Below are 20,435 nucleotides of genomic sequence, written 5' to 3'. Positions count from 1 at the left end.
AAAAAAAAAAAAAAAAAAAAAAAAAAAAAAAAAAAAAAAAAATGGGTTCACAGTAGTCCCTTAATTCAAAATTTTGCTCATCAAATGTCCCAGACAATTAAAAATGGAAAACAGAATTGGAAAATATGGCCACTTAAGTGAGAAACACTCGTTAACACAATAACTGGTTATGGGTAGTCTTTATTGAGTAGATGATCATTTTCAAGAATTAAAATTTAGACTGAAAAAATTATTAAATACATAGTCACCAAGACCACATCACTCTGCCTTGAAAATTAAAAAGGTATTTAATATTTAACTAGTCTTTTCCACACACTGTATTTAGATGATCGACATTTTATTCATGCTTTCACAATTGTTAAAGTAACAATCGATGAATATCTATAAAAAGCCAAAATAATATGTTTCCATTTGTACCTCCTTTCATAGTTACTTAGAAAATATATTTCACTCCAACCACATAGTAAGCTCTCTAAAACCTAGGTCACATTCTGTATGCCCTTTTATTCTTCAAAAATGCTGGCACGTAAATATTAATTAAGTAACTGTAAATTAAATTATTTCAGGGCACCTGGGTAGCTTAGTCAGTTAAGCCTCTGGCTGTCGACTTCAGTTCACATCATGATCTCAGGGTCCTGAGATGGAGTCCCGAGTCTGGCTCCTACTCAGCGGGGAGTCTGCATGAGATTCTCTCTCCCTCTGCCTTCCCCCTGCTGGTGCACGCTGTCTTGTTCTTGCTCTCTCTCTCAAATAAATAAATAAATAAACAAATCTTAAAACAAAATAAATTATTTCATAAAGTAACCATCTTTCCCTACCCTTAGGTCCTAATAAGTAACACCTCTAGATTAATATATAATGTTCAAATTAAATATTTGATAAATTCCTGGAATTTATACAAGAAGTCTTATCTATCATATAGTATAAAAGAAGAGTAATATAACAGCAGCTATCTTTTGAATTCAAAATTAAAGAGAAAAAACTAAATTTCTGTTTAAATATTAGTAAGTACAACAGGTTCCTAAAGAGAAATCCTGGAATGATGTATATGATAAGAGAAAGGAAACTGCTATCCAGATAGCTACAATACCTTCATTCATTTCCAGATTGTATACATCGATGTCTACACATTTGAGTCCTTATTAACCACCTACACACACATTATTATTCCCTTGGCAATTTACCCACAGCTACTATGGATATCTATTAAATCTATGAGCTTTTGTTTCTGTCTCAATGCGCCTTTAATTTACCATCTCATTTGGATTTGCTCTCTGCACTGAAATTATTTGTTCTACTTATTTCAAAACAGTAATAGCTCTTAAAATTTTTATGAAATACACATTTATTGTGGAAACAAACAAAAGACAATAACAGGAAGTAAATGATAAAAATAATTTCCAGCAATCCCATCATCTGGGTGTTGATATTACTAATTCTGGAGTCCATCCTTTTTTTTTCAATTAATTAATTTATTTTAGAGAGAGAGAGAGAGAGAGCAGGTATGAGTGGAGTGGGGTGGACAGAAAGAGAGGGAGAGAATCCCAAGCAGACTCCCCGCTGAGCATGGAGCCCAATGCAAGACCTGATCTCAGGACCACAAGATCAGGACCTGAACCGAAATCAAGAGTCAGATGCCCAACTGACTAAGCCACCCAGGTGCCCCTGGAGTCCACCCTTCTGTCTCTTTACCTTTTTAAAAATGAAAATGGATATGAAGTCATATCCTTTAAAAAAGAAACCCAGGCTTTTCCACCCAATAACCTATTACGGACAATACATTCACTATTCACTTCAATACATAGATCTAATCCCAACAGTAGTTCAGTATACCACTGTATTTATATCACATATTTGTTTGATTCCCTTATTAAGAGTAACCTCAGACTATTAAGCATTTACTGATGATACTTTAAAGGTAAGAGATGATTCAACTGGAGATGAACCCTTACTGGATAAGGCTTAGTTGAGAAGGAAATAAATATAGACAAGACAAAAGATTACAAATGATAACTTGGTTTTATTCTTTAGCCGGTACTAAACAGCACTCTCACAGACCTTGACGGAAGGAGAGGTGGCCCAACAGTGAGAACCAAAGTTTTGCCTCTTTGGTGGGTGTGGATGCAAGAAGGAACAAGGAAGGCGGGCAGGTTGCCAGCGGAGTCTCTTAAACAGAAGTGATCCGTAGACTCAAAATTATAGGAAGCAGTTAGGGGGAAAAAATAGGCATGAAGTGTTGCTTTTATTTTTAATCTTGTCATTGCTTCCAGTGTTCCCCAGAGAATTCTATTTAAATATAATCAGGAATGACCCATAATTTAGTATTTTTATTCTTGATGAGAATAAAATTACAACTAGAGCTAGGCAACCCCTTTTTCCTCAGGCAGGGGCCCTAATCCTAAACTTACATCGGAGCTGCTCAAGTTTTCCATTAATCTGAAGATAATAATTATCACTCGTTAATTAAGGGAGGGATTGTTGTATAGCATTTTGAAATGCTCAGATGAAAAGTGCTATGTAAAAAAAACATGTTATGCTAGCTTCATCAGACATGCAGTAACTGACAGGAAATATTCTCATACCTTACTTTTGCTGCACTGCTATTTTAGACCATGAAAATGCCTTTCTAAATTTCCTTTTTTATGAGTCTCAAAGTCAAAAGCTGACTGCCCATTGCCATGGAGACAGTTCTATTTAAGGTACTATATTAGTCCTTTCCTCACAGAAGGATAGAAAAGTGGTCAATAGAAAAGCATCACTCTCCATGGGTTAGAATTAAGTAATTACATATGCTTCTGGGGCAGCAAACACATAAATGGGAATTTAGGAGTGGGGGGCAATTTAATAGTTTGTTATTTTTCCCGAGAAAGATCAACACAGGTTAGATTTTACCACTAAGCTGGAGACAATAAGAGAAAAAAAAATTACCTCAAAATTATATGCAACCAAATAAGAAAATAAAATTATTTCTATTTACTATCCTAGAGGGAAGAGCAACTAGCTGAAACAATCTTTCCTTTCAAAGAGCAATTTTTTATCCTTTCGATTTATAGAAAGCCCACATGTAACAGACATTCCTTAAGTTTCCTTTGTGTTAATTTTCAGACTTCCTGATTTGGCTTTCTGACATCCCATTTGTAACTGAAGAGTAAGCTACTAGTTTACAGGAAAAAAGGAATATCCATAATTGACATGTATGTTTAAATTTGTCTAAAAGACTCGAAACAAAACAAAACAAACAAACAAAAACATACAATCTTTCAATCCTAAACCTGTCTTTAGGACAAATATTATCACTTCTTCTTCTGTTTAGGAAAATAAAAATGTCCAAGATAATCTTTTCCATGAAAGCTTAAAACATCAATCTTCTGTGAAATAAAAATAATTTAAGATGGTGAGACCTATCAAAGTCTATCAATGTTGGTGCTAAAACACTATTTTTATGTAAACAAGCAATTCCAAAAGATATTTTCATTCGATTTCAGTCATAAAATAGCTTCTAAAACCCAACTCTTTTTTTCCCTTAAGCTAAAGTTCAGAATCCAGCAACAATAAAATAAGACATTACATTTCTTAAGGTGAGAGCATGTCGTACCAGATGGTATCAAATCTATATATTTGTTTAAACAGGCAAAGAAATCTTTCTGATTCTAAAGCTGATACTACCTTTACTATCTATAAAGAGTAGGGATTTCATTGACTTAATTTGAAACAATTTCCTTTTTTACCATATTTCTCCAACAGTTGATGATGCATACTGGAAATGAAATGGACACACACAATTTTGATTTATAGAAGTATTTGGTTAATAACTGTAGACCAGTGGTTCTCAATCCTTAAGAATGCATCAGGATCACCTGGAGGGGTTGTTAAAATACAGATGGGCAGGCCTCACCTCCAAAATTTCTGATTCAGCAGAGCTGGGTCAGGGCCCCAAATAGTGCATTTCTAACAAACTCCCAGGTGATGCTGATGTTCCCGGTTCCAGGACCACACTTCAAGAACCATTGTCCTAGATTAAACAAGCTTATTAACTTACAGAATTGTTATTCCATTAATATATCACTTCAATCTTTCCCCAAAGGAAAATAAAACAATAACTTTAATCTCAGGGGTGGGGGTGGGGGAGGACAGTCAATCCTAGCAATCTGGAAAGGATATTAATTCAATCAAAACCAAGTTAATTCCTAAAACTTGCTATCCAGTGGTTAGGCAGCTGCTGGGGTTACAATGACATTCAGGAAAACAAATCCTTGACCAAGAGAAAATGGCTGTGTCTCCGGTGGATTCAACTGGCCTTGAAAAGCAACTATCTACTATAAACTTGTGCAGAGAAACTTAGTAATTGAATGTAAATTTTTCTTAGAAATAACTGTAAACCAATTATGCATTTACGTATGTGCCAGAAAAGGTATGTATCAAGTTTCTGGGAGTCCAATCTAGCTTTCCCACTGACATACGCTTTCATTTTAGAAATCCTTTATCTTGAATTGATTGATCTACAACTGACAGCATATTGCATTTTAGTTTTCAAGTGCTCTACAGCTCTGTCAAATAATTATCCATAAACACTAAAATGCATTAAAATGACTATAAAGATAGAATAAAAGGAAACAGCCTTTTATAATAACAATATACTCCTCTACTATTTTATGGGCATGAAATGCATACCTGTCACTGACAAAGTGACGGACAAGTTAGAAGTACCCGTGGACAAATTACTTCGTTCTCATGGCATCAAAGCACCTTTCATAAATGGCAACACTGTGGTTTATTAAAAGCTAAAACTGTTAAATGCATAGTCATGACAGGTTCAAACTTTAGTGGCATTCTAAAACAAAAGATGTAACACCTGGTAGCACATTGACAGTAGGATTCTAGTGAGTTTCTTACTCAGGTTTTAAAAAAAATTCAACTGTTTCTATAAATATCTGAAGTTAAATGGAGTTATCATCAAGGTACTCATTAATTATCAATTCTTTCCATTTGCCATTGTGACAAACATGTTCTCTGCAATAGCTTTAACAAAGACCATTAGGAAAGGAAACAAAAGAAAAACGCATAGATGTACTTACTTTTAAAAGCTTACCATCAATTAAAAGTAAAGTATTTTCCATGACTAGCTGCTTTTACATCATAGGATTTTTTAAAACCAAGTGCATCGGGACGCCTGGGTGGCTCAGTCAGTTAAGCGTCTGCCTTCGGCTCAGGTCATGATCCCAGGGTCCTGGGATGGAGCCCCGCATCGGGCTCCCTGCTTGGCGGGAAGCCTGCTTCTCCCTCTCCCTCTGCCTGCAGCTCCCCCTGCTTGTGCTTGCTCTCTCTCTCCTCTCTCTCTGACAAATAAATAAATAAAGTCTTAAAAAAAACAAAAAAAACCAAGTGCATCAATCCTAAAATTTATGTGGAACCACAAAAGATCCTGAACAGCCAAAGCAATCTTGAGGAAAAGAGCAAAGATCACACTCCCTGATTTCATATATTACAAAGCTATAGTAATCAAAATAGTATAGTATTGGCATAAAAACAGATATATAGATCAATGGAACAGAATAGGGAGCCCAGAAATAAACCCAAGCATATGTGGTCAATTAATTTATGACAAAGGAGGCAAGAACATACAATGGGGAAGGACAATCTCTTCAGTAATTGGTGCTGGGAAAACTGGACAGCCACATATAAAAGAATGAAATTGGACCACTATCCTAGCCCATACACAAAAACTGACTCAAAATGGATTAAAGACTTGATGTAAAACCAGAAGCCATGTAACTCCTAGAAGAAAACAATGGCGGTAAGCTCCCTGGCATCATTCTTGGTGGTATTTTTTTTTTTTTCTTTTTAATCTGACTCCAAAGGCAAAGGCAACAAGAGCAAAAATAAACAAGTGGGACTATATCAAACTAAAAAGCTTCTGCACAGCAAAGGAAACCAAAATAAAAAGGCAACCTACTGAATGGGAGAAAATGTTTGCAAATCATTTATCTGAGAAGGGGTTAATACCGAAAGCATATAAAGAACTGTTACAATAACAAAAACCCCCAAACAATCCAATTTTAAAAATGAACAGAGGATCTAAATAGACTTTTTTCCAAAGACATCTAGATGGCCAATAGGCACATGAAAAGATACTCAACAACACTCATTATCAGGGAAACGCAAATCAAAACCGCAATGAGATATCACCTCACACCTGTCAGAATAGCTATCATCAAAAGGACAAGAAATAACAAGTATCGGTGAGGATGTGAAGAAAAGGGTTCCCTTTTGCATATTGCTGGTGGGAATGTAAATTGATACAGCTACTAGAGAGGACAGTATGGAGGCTCCTCAAAAAATTAAAAGTAGAACTATCACATGATCCAGCAATTCTAATTCTGGATATTTATCATAAGAGAACAAGACTAATCTAAAAAGATATATGCACCTCTATGTTCACTGCAGCATTATTTACAATAGCTAAGACAAGGACACAACCTAAATGCCCCTCAATGGATGAATGGACAAAAAAGATGTGGTATATATACACAATGGAATACCACTCAGCCATGAAAAGGACTGAAAAATTGTCATTTGCAACAAGGATAGACCTTGAGGGTATTATACTATGTGAAATAAGTCAGAGAAAGATAAATACTGTATGGTTTCAGTTACCTGTGGAAATCTAAAAAAATAAACACAAAAAACAAAATCAAGCTCATAGATACAGAGAATAGATTGGTGGAGAGAGGAGATACAGAGAAGAAGGTCAAGGGGTGGGCAAAATTGGTGAAGGGGATCAAGAGGCACAAATATCCAGCTATAAAATAAGTAAGTAGTGGGGGTGTAATATACAGCATGGTGACTACAGTCAATGATATAGCAAAATTGAAAGTTGCTAAGAAAGTAAATCTTAAACGTGCTCATCACAAGGAAAAAAATGTCATAACTTCGTATGGTGACAGGTGGTGACTAGACTTATTGTGGTGATCGTTTTGCAATGTATACAAATGTCTAATCATTATGCTGTACACCTGAAACTAATATAATGTATATCAATTACACTTAAAAAACAAAACAAAACCAAGAGCATCTGATTAGTGATTACCTCATAATATAAAAGAGAACAAGATAAGCATAATCATCCATATCAATACTTGGGTTATGTACATTTAATTCTCCCATATATAATCATAACAATATGCAACCATAACAAGGGTTGGTCAAAAGAACTCCCTACGAGATCTAGTATGAAGCACACAATATTAAAATGCATAGCTGTTTGTCAATCTTCACTTCAGTGCAAATTCTGATTGACTGAATAGGGTCTGAATCTTGCCCTTTGTACTGGCTGTGTCATTGCTCTGGACATCATCAGACCTCAACCATGGAAGACATCATATACTGATACTTTTACAAAGGTGCAACCCTGGTAAATGGTGCCATCTTATATTCACTGACTCAATACTTGGTGTGAAATGTTTAAAGCTCTTCGTCTTAAAAAGTATCCTGAATAATTAATGATTTTCCATTTTTGAATTATTGACAGCCATCGCTTCTGCTCACCAGAGGGGTTGGTTTCCCCTGAATTACCCTCCCCTCACACACACTCACTCAACAACTCAAAGACAATATAAATGACAGAGCTCTGAAATCCTAACATGGGGACTCTGACCAGCACACAGAATACATTCAGAAGCTTAAGTATCTAGGTTTGCACTATGGCCTAACAATCCAAACCATTCACGTAAGTTAGGTTTTGCAAAACTCTCAAAATGTAACTGTAATTAAAATGTAAGGCTGCGTAATATATAATGGTTCTTCTATTAAAAATCAAACAAGGTATGACGAGGTGTTACTTCAAAAGAGGTAAAAAAACATTCTGTGTTCATAAGTGCTTAATGTCAAATGTGCTTTCAAGGATATTTAGTATCAACATGTTTTTAAAAGTTTTACTTTGGATATATCCAAATTATGTTATCTATCCAGGTCCTAAATAGGTCAGTCTATTTTTTTTTTAATTTTTAGATTATTTATTTATTTGTCAGACCGAAAGAGAGAGAGAGCACAAGCAGGGGGAACGGCAGGCAGAGGGAGAAGCAGACTCCCCGCTGAGCAAGGAGCCTGATGTGGGGCTCGATCCCAGGACCCTGGGATCATGACCTGAGCTGAAGGCAGGCGCTTAACCGACTGAGCCACCCAGATGTCCCTAGACAGGTCATTCTAATTAGGTGTTTTTACAAATGCGGTGTTTATCAATAGTCGGCTTTGGATTAATTTTGTACACCAATGAAAGTACAGTTAGAATGATACAGGAATTTTTTTTTTTAAGTAGGTACTATACTATATTATCTGTACGTTAGTAATGAGCAGGCATAATTCAGAAAGGTCAACTAACCTCGGCCTCTGATGCCGAATTCCTTGCACTGTCCTCTCTACCAGGAGGTCAGCTAACTAGACTGCTGGCTACATCCAGCCTGCTGTCTCCTTTTTTACTGCCTGGGTTTTATATTTTTAAATAATTGAAAAAAATCCAAAAGCATATTCATGACATGTGAAAATAATATACAATTAGAACTACAGTGTCCATGAACCAAGTTTTATCAGAACAAAGCCACATCCATTCCTAAGCGTTCTTTTATGCAAGAGACCTACTTAGTATTTAGTGCCCTTAAAAATGAGGGAAAATATATGGTTAGGGAAGTAAGAATGTAAAAACAATTCTCTTTTCTGATAAAAATATATACACTGCCGGGGCACCTGGGTGGCTCAGTCAGTTAAGCGGCTGCCTTCAGCTCAGGTCATGGTCCCAGGGTCCTGGGATCGAGCCCCGCATCAGGCTCCCTGCTCGGCAGGAACCCTGCTTCTCCCTCTCCCACTCCCCCTGCTTGTGTTCCCTCTCTTGCTGTGTCTCTCTCTGTCAGATAAATAAATAAAATATTTAAAAAAAAATATATATATATATATACACTGCCATTTTATGCTTATTCTATATGAGTTGTCTTACCGCTGGTTTCGCCATCCAAGGACAGAGTTGAGTGGTTGTCACACTGATAACTACTTAGGCTTGCAAACCTAAATTATTCACTATCTAGTCCTTTGCAGAAAAAATTTGCCAAACACTATTCTATACCATCTGTCAAATGAGGGGCATAATCTTGAAGTTCTCTTTATGAGATCCAGATGTAGGTTGTAACTCACCACCCAGCTTAGGCCAAGAACCCTGATGTCCTCACTGCCTGTGTTTTGAGTACCCAACAGGTAGGAGCATTTGAGGTTTGCTGAAAGAATATATAAAAGAATGACAGATATTCATACAGTATGTGAGTAGTTTATAAATGTTAACAGCCTCTACATTTCTTGCCTGTTTAAGAGTATGAAGGCCACGAAGGAGTAGTAACATTGGGATATAGAATAAGCATAAAATGGCAACGTATATATTTTTACCAAAAAAGAGAATTATTTCTACATTCTTATTTGCATAAACATGCATTTTCCCCCCATTTTTAAGGGCACTAAATACGAGGTAGGTCTCTTGCATAAAAGAACACTTACGAATTCATGCTAGTCTTGGGTATTCAACAATGCACTTTGCCTAAAGAATATTAAAACCTAGACCTTGTGGTTATCTTAATAGCTACCCGATATAAAACAATAGCTTACAAGATTATTAACTAGATAGGCCATACTCTATTAAAAAAATAAACTACAACACAAATAGATATTCTGCACCCCACCTGAGAATTCACTAATTTCAGCAAATATATTATACAAAAAGGTTTATATAAAAGAATTTGAATATTACTTGGGGCTTAGTGCTGAGGTACCTTTAGCTTAGGTGATTTTTGTTTTAAGCCCTTTTTGGTGGAGTAAATTTGCTGGGTGTGTTTTCCTTTATTAATTTATACCAAAAAAATTAAGATACACAAGTTAAATCCCCAATTTCATATAAAAAGGAAACTTTCTGAGGAATTAAAATTGTTTTTTTTTTTTTTCATTTATATTACCTTAAAGACAAAATGGAAAGTAAAAACTATCCCACCCAGCTTAAAATGCACCGTGCTGGGCCAGAGCCTCAGTAAGTAAGTACAAAGCACACAAGGATAAGCCAGCTTGATGATGCTGGACCCTTGGTTATCCCAACACCTCACTATCACCCAATTTTTAACCCGTTCTTCATTTCAACTGTTTACTTGAATACTGGATAGAACTGCAGTCACGGAATTTTCCTATTAGAGACAATAACCAAACATAGTCTCAGAGTGAACATATTACAAAATATTTTTTGTCAAAATTATTTACCCTTTTTAGTGTCAAGTATGCAAGTTAGGAGAGCCCTCCAGTGAAGCAGTTACTTAGATTTCAGAATGTAATTTCCCCTGGAGACAATGTTATTATACCTACTGGTTAGGTTTCCAAGCTAATCAGTAAATGCCTATTGAATATAACCGTACTTAATTAATAGTACTTAACTAGATATCTTACTGTGTTTCTACGGAAAGACTCTCAAGAGGTCTAATTTACAAATAGCAGAACCACATCCTCAAACTCCTCTCCTCAACATAAACCCTTTGTAACACCAGTAAGCCCTCTGTAAGTCTCCTGTAGATGTCACATACAAAATGTAGGTAGGGGGCGGCCAGTGGCTGGACACCATCCCAGGATCTGGGCTTCCTTTTAGCATCATTTTTGCCTTACCACAGAAAGCCAAAATGAATGGTGGAAATGAGCATTCATGTTATATCTTCATAAATCTTTTTTACTGTAAAATATTACTAAAAATTGAGGACATTTCTTAGAGGTCCTATTCAAGAAACAAAACACTTAAACTCAATGTTTCTAGACATAATCTTCTGTCAAGATATGTCAGCACTATTGAATGAATCAACGTTACTGAACTAATAAATGACTGATTGGCAAAAGAAATAGGTCAAAGTTTGCTGGAAAATTAGGAAAAATATATCCTGGGATTAAGAAGAATGATCACATAACAACAGACATAGATAAAAGAGCTAACTAGATAGGTCAAAACTGTCAATGAGAACCTCAATTTGGTTTTCAATTGATTTAATCTTTAAAGAAATTTGCATTTCTAATACAAAAATAAAGTAGAAAATATCTGAATTTGAAATTCCTCTTATTAATCTCTTGAGTAATCAAGTCCTATTAAGTTTCACTAATTTCATATTTTGTAAAAGTTGTTCCATAAAGAAAACATGGAATGTAAGGAAATTCAGTGTTTCTATCTGTATAAGGAGCCAGGCTTTGGAGTTAGACCTGGTTTCAAATCCTGAGTCTGCCACCTATTGGTACTATGACCTTAAACAAGTAACTAAAGCTCTCTGAGCCCTAATCTCTTCATCCATAAAATGTAGTAATTCTTTATAGTTTCATTGTGATGATTAAATGTGATACATATGCAGGGCTTAAATATTTAGCAGTCTGGCACATTAGGCGGTATTCAAAAGAAGCTAGTATCGTTACTGGTATTATAAAATGCACTTCAAAACCAAGAGTTATGATCTCAGGTAATTACAATCATCTTCCACAAAATCCAGCTTTAGCCAGCCATGAGGTTAATTTCAGCCTTCTCAATATTCAGCCTATATCTATAACTGGAAAGAGAGATTTCATTTCTTCCAGCAACTAGTTTCACCTTTGCAATAGAGGGAGATGTAAAAATATGTACCTAGAAATGAGAACATATACCTCCATTACAAGTAGTTGTTAATTAGTAGAAAAAGTAAGTCTCACTCAAATGTATATTTTATACTATTAAGAAATCTCTGGTGCAAGAAATAATATGGCCTTAAATCAGCCATTTTTATACTTGGTCATACTTACTCATATATGATATGTTCAACACATTCTTCATGAAATGTAAGGTAAAATGCCTGTTACTCCTTAGTGGAAGCGTTGAGCAACAAAATGCAAGGTTATTCCAACCCACCATTAAATATCCCATGATATTCATGTGTCCCTCAGGGGGCAGTCAATATTCTGGCCCGTGGACCAAAAAGTGACTCACTTCTGGGTGGATCTAAAAAAGTAAAGGATAACTAAGGGGCAGTCTGGGCCCAGGAACAGTTCTCTGGTTCAGTTACCAAGGGAGTGCCTGCTGGCCAAGGGGATCGCAGCTGGCTTGGGAGATTTCCAAAATAAAGGACCTGGAGGAAGTGGAAGAGAGAAAGGCTTAGCCAGAATATGTGAAAAGAACCTTAGGAGGGGGCCTATGGAGAATCTTGGAAGTTTGAAGGTATGTCTTTAGTACTCCAAAACTACCATCCCTTACAGAACACTAGCACATTCCAGGAGGTAGAGCATATGTCCTATCAAAGCAATGGCCATTTTACATTTCTGAGGACCAATAGCTAGCTAAGGCCAGTGTCCTGACCCTCTTAGTGAAATGACATTCTTGCTCCCTATCAGAACTCCCTCCAAAACGGAGCATATTTCACTGAAACATTCCCATGGCCAAAAAGATGGCAGTCATCTGTCACTGAACTTCTCAAAGTGTTCCTTATAAAGAACAAAATATGACTGTAAAGAACAGACATATCAGACAAATATCAGACCTATTTTGGAAAATGAGAGAAGTTTTCATTTTATCAGATTATATTGTATCCAATACAAGTATACTGCCAATATCTATAAGAGCAATAGATTTTTAAATCAGAATTCTAATTTTGCTAAAAATAAACTTTCTATTAACCAGATCCCAAATAAGAGGAAACCTAGTAGGGGAAAAATATATGCAAATAATTGTTAATTATAATTTAATGTGCTAAGTGTGATAAATGCAGTATATTTGGGCAGAGCAGCAGTCCTGAGGAGATAGGGAGAAGGAAAATGGTTTAAAGATTAGTAAACACTTTTGAGATATCACAAGTTTTGAAGATTTTTGAAAGACAAATAGGAATTCTACATGTTAACTGTAGATTTAGATGGTATAGGATATAGATTTTTGAATAGTTTATACTGCATCTACTTATACGTTTAAGGTAACTGTTGTAGACACATCACTAATCATCACTAATCATTTTGGCTTTGCCATGTATTTACTGTATATGGTGAAACCCACCCCCTCCCCCATCCCTGCCCCCCACCACAGTGGTATCTTAGGATAGTCTAGATACTGGTAGTCATTTATAGGTCTCACCAGATCTAATCAAATAAACAGACCACATTGAACTTCAGGTAGTTGTCTGTCGTAGTTTGTGTGGACAGAGTAACCGCACCCCCTACACACAAAATAGAAAATGCCCTCTGTCTTTGAGGACTGCAGTATTTAGGGACTCCTTCATTCATAGGACATTCAGAGCTGTCCTATCTCACGTCAACAGTGGTGGTTTTCTTTTTCTTTATTCTAACAATGGTTGTTATCAGCAGTCTACAGTGATACTTCTCTCGGATTCTTTCTTGTCTCTTCTTCTGTTGCTTCTCCCACATGTCTCCGCTTTCAAGAAAAAAGGCTAATCTGGCTACTCAGAGCCTTTCCTTTTCAGCCAAGAACCAACCAATTGGAGCACAATAGACATAATCTTTGGATCTGACCATTCTTCATTGCATAGTACTTAGGAGAATATTCCCTCGGAGCCAGAGAGATGTGTTTTTCCCCTCCTTGGTTTCTACCAGGTAAGGGGATGCTCACAAAAAGTAAAGATCATTTCTAGTTAGCCTAACTCTTAATGTGATAGCAGAGAAGCTTCTAGGATGTCACTGAAAAGGTGCTAGGCAGCACCTGCAAGTGATCCTCATACAGAATAGAGGTGACTGGGTTGGCCTTATCTACATTTTCTTTGAGTGGTGCTTGCCTTTTGTTTTCCCCATAGACTCCTGAGAATTACATTTATATGTACCATACATTTATATGAACTCTGGCTCAACAGTTCTTAAATGTTCTGGTTTTGGAACTCCTTCACACCCTTAAAAATTACGGAGGAACCCGAAGAGCTTTTGTTTCTGTATGGGTTATAGCTGTCAATATTTACTGTATTAGAAATTAAAACTGAGAAAATGTTAAATGTTAATTCACTTAAAATAATAAACCATTACATGTTAACATAAGGCACATATTTTTATGAAAATAACTTTATTTTCCAAAACAAAAAAAGTGAGCACAGTGACATTTACGTTTTGCAAATCTCTTTAGTGTCTGTTTAATAGAAGACAGCTGAATTTCATATCTGATTCTGTATTCAATCTGTTGCAATGTTTTGATTGAAGTATGTGAGGAAAATCTGGCCTCATACACATAAGTTGGGAAATGAAAGAGTTAATTGTGAATATTCTTCTTTGATAGCACACCAAAACTCCACAAGCAGAGCTTCCTAATGGTTCCTTACAATGTGGAATCTGAAACCCTATCAGGAAACTGAACTTTCTGTACCCTACTATATTAAAATCTATTTGCCCAGTTTGCACTTTTAATGGATCTTTTACCCATGCAGGATTTTGATAAACACTTGCTCAAAAATGAGACAAGCGATCCTGTAAATTGAAGGACCACTGACAACATTCATTGCCAGTAGGAGAAAGAATGGTCAGACGGAGAGCTTTGGGGACCTACAGCCGTTCATAGTTGCTGAAGCTGGAAATGAGGATATTTTCCCTGGCAGCTTCAATACTGCAGGGGACCATAAGAATACAGTTTTATTATAGAGGCAGTCCTAAGAATTAAATGGACTTTTTACTAGTTGTATGATAGAGGTCAGGGCACTTAAATTTTCTGTGAGAATCAACTGAGATAATGTGAAAACACTCTAAAAACTGTGAAAGTCTAGACAAACTTAAGTTATAACCCAATACTTTCAAAAGGGAAGAAAGGGACAGAGATGGGGAGAAAAGATTAAGACACTTTTACTCCCATAACTCTTCTCCTAAATCAGAAGTATTAATTTTTTGCTTTGCCCTAGATTTCCCCAACTTCTATTAAATATAGTCATCTTAGTCTTTTCAAACTAAATACTAATTTCCCTCATCTGCTGAAGTGTTGAAAAGGCAATTTCATTTTATTTAATTATTGGGAAAAATGAAAGCAATGCACTGGATTACTACATAAGAGGGGGAGGAGTAGGTATAAATAGAAATATGCAAATCAAAAATCAGTATGTTGATCATTCTAACCAAAGCATAGTATCTTTACCTCTCATTTACAGACAATAACTAAAAAGGAAAGAAAAGTGAAGACTAACCAAATTACTCAGTATGTACTGAAATATATTGCTACAACTCACAAAGAACTACAGTAACCTGGGAAAATAAATAGGCTCATGTTTTTCTCATATTTATAAGTTATACTTTATGGTTTACAAAGCACTTTAACACACATCACCTCTCTCGAGCTATGCAGCAACCTCTAAGTCAAACAGAAATTATCTACATTTTACAGAGAAAACTAGGCTTCAAGGAAATTAACTAATTTGCCTCAAATTAAAAGACCTACCCGAGACCTACCAAATTAAAAGGCCTATCAGAGACCATGAGCACATCTAGTGGCTTCCAGCATCACTACATTAGCAGTTATGTTTTGGCAGTTTACTTATTTGGTCGTGGGAAGGTGGGAGAAGCAACAGAATCCATTTTACAAATGAAATTTTAGTTGGACCCAAACTATGCAACATATAAAAATACAAAACAATGATTTTAATGTGTTTTAGCTATAAAGTAACAATTACTGTTAACAATAAGTTTGTTAACAAATAATAATATAACAGTAGAAATATAACATGAGTACATACGTGTGGAATTTTTTTTTTTGAAGGCCAAAGCCTTCATAATCAATGACCATCTTTCTTATCAATATCATATTAACAAAAAAGTTCAAATACATGTACGAAGGTAGCAGAACAAGTTTTAATTCACGGCCTGCACAAGAATAATCCTGTAACAAAAGATAACTTTTAAAACAATCTGTTAAAATTTGATAAAAACTTTAAGTAGCTGTGTTTTTGTTATAACTTAAGAATAATTTTAATTGTACTTAAAAATGTAATCCAACTCATGCATTTAACACTGAAGCATCTTAGGGCTCCCTAAAAAGCAGTTTGAAAACCTTTGTATAATTGTTTGCTATCATAAATTCATTGCTTGATCTCTGCCTAGTTCACTTAAGATAAAGTAAGTAAAAAACCGGTTTTGACAATCAAAAAAATACATATAAGAAACCTAATTAGGAGTATAGCTATGGAAATCAGTCAACGCAATTACATCCTATTGGTTGAACCTTATAAAACTGCTATTAATTGACAACTTTAATTATAAAAGTGAGGCTCATATGGTTCAATTTAATATTTCCTATTTTATTTTTGCAGTCTTTTCACTTAAAAACGCACCAAAAAGTTGCCAAAATAAGTGATTATATAAACAAAGTGGAAAGATAAAATACGAACAAAGATCTATCACTACTAGAACTACCTAAACACATTAAGAATTTTTAAATGTTAAATGTTCTAACTTACAGTGCAGTTTTATTCACTTCAGTAGGACTGGCTGCTCCATACTCAAAGAATATTGCAATATGCCCCTTTTCATTCATCAGAAGATAAGTGGACTAATAGTTACCTACCTTTCTTAATGCAGTTTGGTACTCCACTTTGAAATTTATCTAGTTGTCACAGGAATTTCTTCAAGTAACATGCATTTTACTTCAAAACTCATTAACTTTTCCAAAGTAAGTGGAAGCATTTCCTCTTTTATTAAAAACTTTATTGATTTATTTCATTGATAACGGAACAAGTTAGGAGTTATAGATGTGAAGATAGTTTTTGTTTGTTCATTCATTTGTTTCCCTGTATGGGAAATATATTCTTTTTACTAACCTAGGATACCAAATTAGGTATATTCAATATTTTAAGAAGTCCTTCTATTTTAAAAGACACTGAATCAAAATTGTAAAGGCACGTCTAATAATGAATGTGACTCTCATACAATACATAACTCAATTTTCAGACATTGGGTTAAACCAAGTTATTTCATTTGAAGGTGAATCCAGTTCCTTTTGAAGATCCCCCCCGCCCCAAATTTAACACATTGCAACAAATTAAGCTACTTAAAGAAAAAGCCTTCCTGCCACATAAAAGGTGACTCCTTCCCCATCATTAATGAGGACTGTAACAGCAAAGAGTAATTCACACTGGGTGTGCATGAGTTTCATTCTTCATTATGAACTGAACTAAAATTCAAAATGCTATGACTCACTTGGTTCTTACTGAACACTTTATTAAGTGGAAAACACAAGATAAAGTCAAAGAATCACATTTTCAGAGTTACAGATGAATTTTAAAGTTATATACTTTCTATCAAAAAGAAAATCATCTTTATTAGAAATACACTCTTACATGCTATTTTTAGGATGATGAAGAATTTAAAATGCTAAACACTTGATATCTTTTAAAAGCACTTAAGAATAGCACTCTTTAAAAGCTACAAATGTTGCCAAGTCATGTCATAACTGGCTCAAACAAGCCCATTTCCATCTAAAGTTATTTCATGCTACTGCATGAATCAATATTAAATACCTTGGAGTTACTAAAAACTGGAATATTGGCAGAGGTACATAGCAATTACAAAATATGAAAATGGTGAATTTCCATTTTCCATATACCTCTTTCTTTTAAGAATGACTAGAAAAGAAGATGTTCTTTCTAGGTAAATAGAAATAGTTTCTTAAAAGCTAAGAGAAAGATATAAAGAATGCCAGCAAACAGTGATGGATCCATAGCCATGGTTCTCTTAAAAGAAAAACTAGATTTTGAAGCCTAGTATCACCTCCAAACATCTTATTAGCCTACCAAATTGCCAGAGCCATTAAAAAAAAAAAAAAGTCAGTCAATATAGTTCTTTTGTTCCTTATTCAATTAAAACAACAACAACAACAACAACAAACAACTAGCTGTTATTTTAACCAGGCTTGAGTTTAATCAAATGTGTCTCAAGCAACAATTTTTTCATGTTAAAGACATAACTTACCACTTTTGAAGTCAGGAAATAATAATAATAATTTTTTTTAAAAGCTAGGTTCGGATGACATCTGACCCTGAAGTGAAAGAGTTAACATTCAACTAAGCTGATCTGCACTTCTGATCCATTACATTTCTCACAAGCTGCCCTACAATGAGCTGAGCAAGTATCAACTGTAATTTGATCCCAGAGTTTATGGAAAAAAATAACTGCACATACTCAACATGCACATTTAATAAAAATCTGTTTCAAGAGAAACATATCCACTAAACACAATTTAAGGCACATTTAACTGTTCGATTAACTTCAAATCTGCAATCCCTTTGCTTTCTTCATGCTCTCAAATAAAATAGTGGGGGGGAAAAAGCAGCAGCCCTACTGCAGGGAAAAGAGGCTTGAAAAACAACTTTGATTGGCACTTGGCCTGACCCACAGAGGAAGAAAAACAGTTTTTGGACAAAGAGCGCAAATATTTGAGCTTGCTGACTTACATGCTTTCTTTCTATTTTTAATATATAAATAACAATCCCAATTGCACTGTATTTAGAGAAATTGACTAAAAACGGAGCCGTATTCATCTTAAGTCTTCCAGTCCCGATGCATTTGCACAGCTCAGCAATTTTAATTCATTTGTACTGGCCAAACAGAAGCACCTCAACTACTGTTTCCACTTAATGAAATGTAAAAATGCAGTTTGAAGGAAAAGAAACTGATTATAATATTACCCAGTGGAGGCTGTTAAAGTCTGATTAAAAGCTTTTTTCGGTCTAAAGCGACATCTTTTCATTCCCCTCCCCCACCCCTTAACGGAGTGATTAAGCCAAGTAAGCTAAACAATTCTGGAGTAAACTTTCTATCAGTCACTCGGGGAAGCAATAAGCTGATTGTACGTCTGATTTTTCTGGACCTGCACGGGGCGGGGGGGTGCTGAGGAGTGATAACCCACGTCCACCTCCGTCTCCTCCTCCCCCAACCCCAGAGGAACTGTAAGGTCGAATAGCATTTCCCATGGGCATAAAGTTCAAGCTGCTTTCCCAGTTCCTTTCAAGACTGAACTATAGACACAAGACTGCCGTCAAAAGAATGTAAAAAGGGGTGTTAAGGGAGAGCGCGCAAAGAAGGCAGAAGCGACCGAATAAACAAAAACAACCCCCGCCAAGAGTTAGCCACACAGCAAAGAGGGAGCCAGGTTCCTGAAGACCAGACCAGGCTGTTCAGATTTCGCACCGACCTCCATCCACAGGACCGGGAGGAGGATCGAGCCGGTCGCTCCCTCCTTCCGCCCGCGGAGCAGGCCGGAGGTGGTAAGGCAGGGAGGTGAGCCGAAAAACAGACTACTGGCAGCAAAAAGAAAATCGGAAAAAAAAAAAATCCCCAACCCCTCGGGACTAGCATCTGTCCCGGCGGAGATAAAAAGCAGCAGTGCAAACCTCCACCCTCAACCCACGCCCCCTTCCTTCGGTCTCGGCGTGGGGAAGGTGCCCCGGGATCCCTTTGAGCCTCGCCCCAACAGTGCGCCCCGGGGCCGAGCAGCCCGAGCCCCGCCGGCAGGAAGCGCCCCTCTCGGGCTGGACCCCAGGCCGAGCCCGTACCTTCCGCAGCACTTTCCGGCAGTTGGTACAGAGCAGGTAGTTGGCGGCGGCCGACGGGCTGCTGCCGCCCCGGTTCATCTTGGCTGCGGGCGCCGAGGGCGAAGACGGACGGCGGGGCCCGGGCCGGGTATCACTGCGGCCGCCCGCGCCGCTGCGGGGCCGGACCGTCCCCCTGCCGCCGGCCGCGCTTCAGCCTCAGCCTCCCCCGGGCGGGATGTCGGGATGGGAGGCGATGGCCCGGAGAGCGAGCGGCGCTGCCCCAGGCGACCACCGCGGCGGCTGCCGAAGCGCCGGCGGAGACGGCGGCGGCTGCTCCTCACCGGCCCGTTGTTCCTCCCGCCCCCATCCTCCAGACCCCCGCCCCCGCCAGGCTAGGACGAGCAGCCGCCACCGCTACCGCCGCCTCCGCCGCCGCCGCAGCGCCTCAGTGCGGCCCCGCCCCCGCCTCCCCACCACCTTCACCACCTCCACGCTCCGGTACCGCCCCCTCCCGCCATTCGGACAGCCCCGGCCACGCCCCTGGGCCGCTAGCCCGCAGCCAATGAGCAGCCAGAGCCCGGTTGGGAGCTGCGCAGGCCAATCACAGAGGCCGAGGACGCCTTGAATCTCCGGGCAAGTTAAGTTTATCTCCGAGGCTCGGAACTGGAGAGAGATGGCGGGTTAGTTAGGTAGTGTGGGGTGGAAGGGAATACAGTTTGTGCTGCTCCGCCAATAGGAGGAAGAGGGTGTGTCGTATGCAAATTATCCCTGGAAGCCCAGCCCCTCCCCGAAGACAAGCCACGCCCCCTTCTCTAGGTCCCTGCAAAAATGGTAAGGAGAGTGAGATAAAAAAACTGGGAGCTAGAGCCTCGCTAGAGGGTCTAAAACTGAGCTAAATATTTCCTGGTTTCTTGAGAAAGGTTG

General features: G+C 37.5%; 1 protein-coding gene across 1 annotated transcript in view; it reads right to left on the bottom strand.

Annotated features, from left to right (window-relative positions):
- Positions 1 to 19,890, bottom strand: part of SESN3 (sestrin 3) — a 77,498-nt gene extending 57,608 nt beyond the window's left edge. The window contains exon 1 of the mRNA XM_032426102.1: positions 19,533 to 19,890. Coding sequence (XP_032281993.1) covers positions 19,533 to 19,610 — 78 coding nt within the window. The 5' untranslated portion in view covers positions 19,611 to 19,890. The remainder of the gene's footprint in view (positions 1 to 19,532) is intronic.
- Between the last annotated feature and the right edge of the window lie 545 nt (positions 19,891 to 20,435).

This window comes from Phoca vitulina, unplaced genomic scaffold (genome assembly GCF_004348235.1).
Source record: "Phoca vitulina isolate PV1807 unplaced genomic scaffold, GSC_HSeal_1.0 scaffold34, whole genome shotgun sequence".
Classification (NCBI taxonomy): domain Eukaryota; kingdom Metazoa; phylum Chordata; class Mammalia; order Carnivora; family Phocidae; genus Phoca; species Phoca vitulina.
The sequence above is the reverse complement of the archived record's forward strand: the minus strand, read 5'-3'. Positions and strand labels throughout refer to the sequence as shown.